At 48.3% G+C, this 9,666-nt stretch overlaps 1 protein-coding gene across 2 annotated transcripts in view; it reads left to right on the forward strand.

Moving 5' to 3' along the window:
- Nucleotides 1-7,401, forward strand: part of zgc:162331 (uncharacterized) — a 21,837-nt gene extending 14,436 nt beyond the window's left edge. Inside the window, exons 3-5 of one of the 2 annotated variants that reach the window (XM_020714167.3) lie at nt 3,615-3,768; nt 3,835-4,020; nt 6,442-7,401. In XM_020714167.3, coding sequence (XP_020569826.1) covers nt 3,615-3,768; nt 3,835-4,020; nt 6,442-6,496 — 395 coding nt within the window. In that variant the 3' untranslated portion in view covers nt 6,497-7,401. Of the gene's footprint in view, nt 1-3,614; nt 3,769-3,834; nt 4,021-6,045 lie in introns of both variants that reach the window. The other variant, XM_004082918.5, reaches the window with a different exon arrangement.
- Nucleotides 7,402-9,666: the final 2,265 nt, after the last annotated feature.

Here is a 9,666-nt window from a genome sequence, read left to right on the forward strand (position 1 = left end):
CAGCTCCTCTGGGGGGACCCCGAGACGTTCCCAGGCCAGCCGAGAGACGTAGTCTCTCCAGCGTGTCCTGGGTCTTCCCCGGGGCCTCCGCCCAGTGGGACATGCCCGGAACACCTCTCCAGGGAGGCATCCAGGAGGCATCCGAACTAGATGCCCGAGCCACCTCAACTGGCTCCTTTCGATGTGGAGGAGAAGCGATTCTACTCCGAGCTCTCCGCGGGTGACCGAGCTTCTCACCCTATCTCTAAGGGAGCGCCCAGCCACCCTGCGGAGGAAGCTCATTTCAGCCGCTTGTATTCGGGACCTGGTTCTTTTGGTCATGACCCATAGCTCATGACCATAGGTGAAAACTGGAACGTAGATCGACCGGTAAATTGAGAGCTTTGCTTTTCGGCTCAGCTCTCTCTTCACCACGACGGACCGATAGAGCGACCGCATAACTACGGACGCTGCTCCGATCCGCCTGTCAATCTCACGCTCCGATCTTCCCTCACTCGTGAACAAGACCCCAAGGTATTTAAACTCCTCCACCTGGGGCAAGGACACTCCACCGACCGAGAGATGGCAAACTACCTTTCTCCGGTCAAGGACCATGGCCTCAGATTTAGCGGTGCTGACCCTCATCCCAGCCGCTTCACACTCGGCCGCAAACCGCCCCAATGCACGCTGGAGGTCCCGGTTCGATGAAGCCGACAGGACAACATCATCTGCAAAAAGCAGAGAGGAAATCCTGTGGTCCCCAAACCAGATCCCTTCCGGCCCCTGGCTGCGCCTAGAAATTCTGTCCATAAAAACTATGAACAGAACCGGTGATAGAGGGCAGCCCTGCCGGAGTCCAACGTGGACCGGGAACAGGTCTGACTTACTGCCGGCTATGCGGACCAAGCTCCTACTCCGGTCATACAGAGACCGGACAGCCCTCAGTAAGACTCCCCGGACCCCATACTCCCAGAGCACCCCCCACAGGATGCCACGGGGGACGCGGTCGAACGCCTTCTCCAAATCCACAAAACACATATGGACTGGATGGGCGAACTCCCACAAACCCTCCAGCACCCCAGATAGGGTGTAGAGCTGGTCCACTGTTCCACGACCAGGACGGAAACCGCACTGTTGTTCCTGAATCCGAGGTTCGACTATCGGACGGACTCTCCTCTCCAGTACCCTGGCATAGACTTTCCCAGGGAGGCTGAGGAGTGTAATTCCCCTATGGTTGGAACACACCCTCCGGTCCCCCTTCTTAAAGAGGGGAACCACCACCCCTGCTGCCAGTCCAGTGGTTCCCGACCGCCACGCGATGCTGCAGAGACGTGTCAGCCAAGACACTCCCACAGCATCCAGAGACTTGAGGTGCTCAGGGCGGACTTCATCCACCCCCGGGGCCTTGCCACCGAGGAGCTCGTTGACTACCTCAGTGACTTCAGCCAGGGTAATGGACAGCCCCACCCCAAAATCCTCATTCTCCACTTCTTCAAAAGAAGGCGTGTCAGTGGGATTGAGGAGATCCTCGAAGTACTCCTTCCACCGCCCGACAATGTCCCCAGTCGAAGTCAACAGCTCCCCACCTGCACCGAAAACGGTGCCTGTGGAGAACTGCTTTCCCCTCCTGAGTCGTCGGATGGTTTGCCAGAATTTCTTCGAGGCCAACCGATAGTCCTTCTCCATGGCCTCACCGAACTCCTCCCAGGACCGAGTTTTCGCCTCCGCAACAGTCCGGGCCGCAGCTCGCTTAGACTGCCGGTACCTGTCAGCTGCCTCTGGAGTCCCGCAGGCCAGCCAGGCCTGGTAGGACTCCTTCTTCAGCTTGACGGCATCCCTTACTTCCGGTGTCCACCACCGGGTTCGGGGGTTACCGCCGCGACAGGCACCAGAGACCTTGCGACCACAGCTCCGAGCAGCAGCAGAGACAATGGAGGTGGAAAACATGGTCCACTCGGACTCAATGTCCCCAACCTCCCCCGGTACCTGTTTGAAGTTCTCCCGGATGTGGGAGTTAAAGACTTCCCTGACGGAGGGCTCAGCCAGACGTTCCCAGCAGACCCTCACAGTACGTTTGGGTCTTCCAAGTCTTTCCGGCCTCCTTCCCCGCCAGCGAATCCAACTCACCACCAGGTAGTGATCGGTGGACAGCTCCGCCCCTCTCTTCACCCGAGTGTCCAAGACACAGGGCCGAAGGTCACCTGAAACAACTACAAAGTCGATCATTGACCTCCTGCCTAGGGCGTCCTGATGCCAGGTGTACTGATGGACACCCTTGTGCTCGAACATGGTGTTCGTTATGGACAAACTATGACGAGCACAGAAGTCCAATAACAAAACACCACTCGGGTTCAGATCAGGGGGGGCGTTCCTACCAATCACACCCCTCCAGGTGCCACTGTCATTGCCCACATGGGCATTGAAGTCCCCCAGGAAGACAATGGAGTCCCCCGTTGGGGCACTTTCCAGTACCCCTTCGAGAGACACCAAGAAGGCCTGGTACTCCGAACTGCTGTTCGGCCCGTAAGCCGAAACCACAGCTAGAGACCTGTCCCCCACCCGGAGGCGGAGGGACATGACCCTCTCGTCCACCGGGGTGAACTCCAACACTTGGCGGCTGAGCTGGGGGCTCACGAGTAAGCCTACGCCAGCCCGCCGCCTCTCACCTAGGGCAACTCCAGAGTGGTAGAGAGTCCAACCCCTCTCTAAGGACTGAGTTTCAGAGCCCAGGCTATGTGTGGAGGTGAGCCCGACTATATCTAGACGGTATCTCTCAACCTCTCGCACCAGCTCAGGCTCCTTCCCTCCCAGAGAGGTGACATTCCATGTCCCAAAAGCCAGGTTCCATGATCGGGGTTTGGGCCGCCGAGGCACCCGCCCTCGACTGCCACCCAAACCACATTGCACCGGCCCCTTTTGAGGTCTCCTACGGGTGGTGGGCCCATGGGAGAGTGGTCCCACGTCGCTCCTTCGGGCTGTGCCCGACCGGGGCCCGTGGGAAGAGCCCCGGCCACCAGGCGCTCGCCTGCGAGCCCCGACCCTGGGCCTGGCTCCAGAGTGGGGCCCCGGTGACGCCAATCCGGGCGACGTAATCGGGTCCTCGTTGTTTCTTTTCATCAGGGGTTTCTGAACCGCTCTTTGTCTGGCTCGTCACCCAGGACCTGTCTGCCATGGGAGACCCTACCAGGGGCTTAAGCCCCAGACAGCTTAGCTCCTGGGATCACCCGAGCTCTCAAACTCCCTCACCACGTTAAGGTGGCGGTTCACGGGGGAGTTATATGTATATATGTATATATATATACATATAAAATATATATATAAAATATATTTCTTTCTATTTAAAAATAGATCAAAAGATCAACAGATTGGGACTTTCATTTCAGTTTTTCTTTTAATGTCTCTCATATTGTTTCATGTACAGCATTTTGAAGAAAATGGCGGAAAATGTGGTCAACAATTGTCAGAAATGTTGAAACAAATATCTTTTAAAGTGGAAAATAGCTCATTTCTGTCCACATTTGTTTGTTTCTGAATTTGTCTTGTGCTTGTTTTTGTCGAGGAAACTCATAAACTGTTGATCTAAGTCATTTATTTAAAGTTTCTTGTGGTTCTCTTTGGTTTTTACCAAACCCCAGCCATCCCCAGACCAGAGGACCGCGGGTTGAGAGTGGCCGTGCTGGCTTCAGTGGTGAGCGGCATCGTCATCTTCGCCATGTCCCTGTCCTTCCTCATCTGCTGCCTGCAGGAGCGAAACAGTCGCAGTCGCTCCAGGAAGGAGGGGCGCAGCAGGTGAGAGGCCAAACCAGGAATTCGGTTGGATTTTCTGCTGTGAAACTCTCTTAACGCTCACATCAGACGCAGGGACAAGCGAGCGTCCCGCCGCAGCGAGTGCTGGCTGGAGAGGGAGGAAGGGGACTGGGAGGCTTTCCCTCCGCCCAAGATCTTCCACCTGTCTCAGAGGATGAACCCCCGCCTGGCCCCTGACAGCCCCCTCTACCTGACAGCAGGGCTGGGGGGGTATGAGAACAGAGGATACCAGAGGTGAGCCACAACCCCACATCCAAGAGTGACCTTTTCAGCAAACCAATTTAAGAAAGTTTGATTCAAACAACCCTGTGACTGAACATGGAGACCAGCAAGACCTTTCCTTTTTCGTCTGAGCTATGAAAATCTAATCTGTAACAGTAGATCCAGTTTAGTGTCTTCCAGCCTGTAAAGTTACAATAAGATAATAAAACAGCACAGTAAGTCTTTGATTTGCTTCTTTAGCTAAAGTGGAAAAGTGGAGAAGGGAAAAAGTACGTCGTACTTCGGCCTTTGGAATTAACCCTTGTGCTATCTTGTGGATGACCTGATCTTTACATTGACGTGTTCTCCCTACCATGACAAAGGTGGATAAAGGTGGAAAGATTTCATGTAATCCATGGACACCAGTGAAGATCACAAATCATTGAAGGTAAAAGGTTTAGTGCACTGTCTAGTGCAGGGGTGTCAAACTCATTTTGGTTCGGGGGCCACATTTAAACCGTCTGATCTCAAGTGGGCCGGACCAGTAACATAAAAGCAAAATAACAGCTTTGTTTTAGTTTTTTACTCAGTTGGAAAAAATGCCTCAACCAACATAGTAGTCTAATCACTTGGGGCCAATGGATCCCGAATAAAATTAATTTCAATTAAAGAAAAGTTGGTCTATTCAAATTAATACAGACTGAATATTTTACATCTGACACTGAAGCAATCCAGAAACTTTTCTTTATGGGAAGTCTCTTAGTGGTGCTGAATGTCATATTCTTTGAACACTGCGATGCTGATGACATACCAAGCATTTGGGTTTTGCATTCAGCTTCATGAAAGAAAAAAAACTCGGTCCATTTTTCCTGGAAAGCTCTTCACTCCACTTCACGTTTGACAACATTTTGGTCATTAGGGTGTCGCTAATGATCATCCTTATAGCAAGATAACAGTGGTAAGGGAACCAAAGTGCATCTTACCCAGACGCAGAGCTGTTATGTTTCCCTTTTGGCAAGTGCAGATATATGCTGTGCAGGAACTGTTTTTCCTTTCCGTTTCTCCCCCTAGTGGCAGAATTGCGCATTTCGGTTATTTCTTTAAAAAATCATAACTCGCCACAGGAATGGACTAGAAACTTGCTTTCTTTTTTAATCATCCTTATGTTTTTTACTCTTCGTGTATGGGCTGGAGTAAACCACCGGCCGTATGTTTGACACCCCTGGTCTAGTGGGTCTAGATGACCCCACAAGATCTCAACGTTGAGATCGATAGCACAAGGGTTAAGAGTTCAAGACTCAGCCAGTTGCTTCTATTTCTTGGCTCTTGATAAAGTGGTGATCATTTGGCGTGATTTGCTCTTTAAATGCTGGTGAAGGACCATCTTTGTCATGGTAGGGAGAACACGTCTATGTAAGGGTGGAGTCATCTAAGATAGCACAAGGGTTAAAGCAGCACCACCCTGAGACGATAACAGATTTTTTAAAAGCAAACGAGCATTTAGTTTATTCCTGCGAGTGGGTCACTCGACACGTTTCAAACTACATTTATTGATCTTCACTTCCTGTTAGGCTCCACAAACCCGAGCACTTTCATTTCCTTACTGTGTTTCTGGTGAAATGGGTTTCGTACATTGACTGTATATAAGAACTGGACTGAATGTGACGTCACCCATGGAAAAGGACTTACTTCTGGATCCAACCACATGAAGTCAATTGACTTAGATTTTTTTCTCAACACAAACGCCGCCATGTTGGAGCCAGATGATGTCAGAAAGCAGTAATTGGACCTAAACGATCAGAGTCAATGTTTCTATGGAAACCAGATCTCAATGCAGAGGAAGAATGGTTATTCTGACCAATAGAATGAGTATTTTTTTATTTCTCTATAGAAATAAACTCTATTTCTATATATATTAATCTCTGTAGAAATAAAAAACTGGTATTTTAAAATGACGGGGGGGAGGGGTCACTCCGTCCAGTCTTCATTTACAGTCAACGGTCGCTCCATCTGCATCCGCCGTGACTCTGGTTGCTTTTTGTTTCTTCCTCCGCTCAGGAGTCAGGAGAGTTTGCTGAAAGCGTCCCTGCCCGGACTCTACCGCTCTGAGTCCCAGCTGTACCCACACGTTGTCTTACAAAGGGTCCCCACCCCGACTGCGCCTGCTGCCCCCTCCGCTCCATCTGCCCCCCTCTACCTCCACCTTCCTCCTTCATCTTCTTCGGCCTCTTCGCCGGCCCACGTCGCACAAAGCCAGCCGCAGATCATGGCGCAGTATCCCACCCCAACATATGCGCCCGGCACCAACACAGCTGCGCCCGCATACCCCCACCCGACACCAGCGCCCATTTACCCCAACCCCCACCCGCCGCCGCAGAGGCCGTGGCAGTAGCTGGGACTCATTTTTAGGGCCCTGCAGAAGCTTTTTCACCTTTTCCTTGTTTTCTCCCACAGAAGTCTGCAAATACCGAGTTCCAAAGCAGACATGAAGGACATGCAGCGGGTGTAGGACAGCCCCACCCTTACTGCATGCTCGGTGAACTTTTCCTGCCATTCAACAGGAAGTAGTTTTTTTTTTCTTACCGAAAAGTTCAATGGAGAAAACCTTTCACAGGAACGTCTGGTGAAGTGAGGCTGAATCAAACGTCAGGACTTTTCTGAAGTTTTTCACGATCAGCTCCCAGCCTGATCCCCGCAGGTCCCTGGAGATCCAGTTAATAAGACGTTTTAATGCTTACTGGGGAGAACTGAGTCAGATTGGGAGATTTATATGGATCAACCTCAATCAGAACATTGTTGTTGAGGCCACTATGATCTAACAGATCGGTTTGTCGTCTCTCTCTCTCTCTCTCTGTGTTATATTATCCTTCATTCTTCTAAACCCGTTTTGTCCCTTTCGGGGTCACGGGGCTGCCGGGGGCGATGGCTGGGGACACCCTGGAGAGGTCACCAGTCTGTCGCAGTGTTATCTTATCCTCCCTGACAAAAGCCTCTTTCATGGTTTGGATGGTTTCGGCCTCTGATTTTTCAGGGATCACAGCAATCTGTCCTGGTTTGGGTTTTTTTGCCTTAGTCTTTGTTTCCTTTTTTTTCTGTCCTGTTTGAGTTCTGCTTCCTGTTATATTTTGAAGATTTCCTGCATGTCATGATTCTGAGTTTTACTTCCCTGGTCCCGTCTCTCCTGTTTGTTTTCACCTGTCAGATGGACTGTAAGAGCCCCTCACTGACCAGAGCTTTATTTTTCAATACATTTGAGTAGAAACACTAAAAGAAAATGAAAAGAAATGTGCACTTTACCTTCATTCTGAATGGTTTGTGCTGTTGTGTCTTATGTTGATCTATTTTCTGTCACTGGTTTGTGAAATAACAATATGGCTGCCATTGAAATGAATAAAGAGACTTTGTTTGGATCAACTGGTGAGTGCTGGGGCTGTTTTTATGGATAGATATAACTGTGGGAAAGACAAAAAAAAAGGATGAGGAGCCGAAGCTGAGATGAGCTCATTTGCCTGTTGGGGGACAGAATCAACACTGACAAAAAAAAACAAAGTACAAGCAGTGTTTTACTGCGTTTCTCTGCATGTGCAGGCTGGACCCATCTGCACAGAAATGAAGAATTTCTCCAAAAAAGGAAACCAAATGTGCCAACATTCTGACTGTTTATGACATCTGCAGCCACAAAAACACTCAGCTGGTTGAGTTTAACAGTATTTTAAAGTAATAAAAGTGTACCCTTTAGAAACCAAATACCTTTTTGCTAAATTAAGTGTAATATGATGTTTTGTCTATTTGAAGTCCCACCCCGATCATCTTTTGGTGCAGGGAGCTTGTGCCCCCCCCCAGAATATTTTCTACGCCACAAATACGACTTTTTTTTAAACCGCATTTTTTCGTCTGCTGCTGATTCACAGCGATTTGAATGAAGGAATACTGAGAAATGCAATATTGACCCTAATTTTCTTCACATATGTCCTCCATTAGCAGAGAAAGTCCACAAGAACATGTTAAAAAAACACCCAAAACTGTCCCACACATTTTGGGACTGCAACAATATCATTCCTTATTGGATAAAAATATTTGAAATGTTGTCTCTATAGGTTATATTTAAGGTTAAGTTTGCATTGGACCCTATAACAGGATTATTTGGAGTGCCAACTACTGGAATTTGCTTAAACAGTAAACAAAAAAATGTCTTGAATTATGTTTCCCTATTGGCTAGACGTCTAATCCTACTTAATTGGAAAAGCAAATTTCCCCCAACATATCTTCATTTGGTAAGAAACATAATGCAATACTTAAATTTAGAAAAGAATACATTTTCATTGAAACAGCAAGAAAACATTTTTTATGAAACATGGCAACCATTTATTGATTATTTCAACAGTATAAAGACAAGTCAACCTCTATTCAAACACATAATAGTAAAACAGCAGGGTCTTTTCTTTTTCTTCTCTTCATCTTCTTTTGGTTTTCTTTGTTGCCCTCTTTTGTTGTTGTTGTTGTTTTGATATTGTACTGTCTGTATTGTTTGCTGAAAAAAAGAATAAAAAACAAACAAACACCAAAAACACCATTTTCATCAGAGTCGGTCTTCACACATGTTTAGGTCGAAAACAAAAGAAAATGACAAAAGAGGGAAATGGCTAAAGAACACGGGAACGTTGCAGCTTTTGGCAAATTTGTTTTGCTTTACAAAGGAAAAAAAAGCTTTTTTTTCCTGCACACGTACACTTAAACACACTCAGCAAAACTGCCCCGCCTCCAACAGTTGCTCATTTGGAGGCAAGTGAAGCTTTGGTGTAATTTCAATGAGGAAGATCTACCGTATTTCCAGGTAAGCTGGGTTGCTGATTACATCACTCTACAAATCAGTCTTCACTCTGAGACACTTTTCTTCACAGCCAATCAAAATCTTGCCTTTAAATGTATAGATGTCATCTGCTTTCAAGACGTTTTCTTCCTTCATCCACCATCCTGTTCTCTTTCTGGCTCTTTTCTTTGTCAACCACCATCAGCATCCAGGCTCAGGGCGCTCTGGGCTTTTCATCGTGCTCCGAGGTCGTCCCATGCATGCAGGACATCACTGACCCAAAGCCTATAGGCGCCAAAGATGATGGACTTATTTCAGCCACATTTTCTGTTCCTCCATAAATCACATCACTAAGGTCTCTCCTTATTGAAATGACCTCTGAGTGGGATGGAAAGAAAGCTTGCAGAAGAAAAGCCTCTTGTCCCGTCCACATCTTCTCACTCAATAAGTTTACAGAAGGTTTTCATGATTCCTGTTTCTTTAGATTTGAGTGTCAGCTGTGGGTTTTAAACGGAAGAGACAAGCGTTGAAATGAGCTTCCTTCCTGGGGTCTCCTAATCTGGGAACAGCTTCTCCACATTGGTTTGGACACCACCCAGACGCCTTCATGCTGAGACATCAAAAGCATGTCCAGCTGGGAGGGGGGCCTGAGGCAGACCCCACACACACTGGAGATGTGCATCGCTCAGCCTGGGAACAACTCAGTGCAGCTTCTGTAAATGCGGGAGAAGATGTCAGAGAGAAGTCTGGGAATTTCTGCCCTGGCTGCTGCCCTCTTCAGCTAAGCAGGTGGGGTTTTTTTTTTAGCTTGTAAGTACACCTCTGGTGTGGTTCATTTTCTACTCACTAAAGATTAAAGGCAAACCAAA

This window comes from Oryzias latipes, chromosome 23, assembly GCF_053564925.1.
Source record: "Oryzias latipes strain Hd-rR chromosome 23, Olatipes_Hd-rR_3.1".
NCBI classification, from domain to species: Eukaryota; Metazoa; Chordata; class Actinopteri; order Beloniformes; family Adrianichthyidae; genus Oryzias; species Oryzias latipes.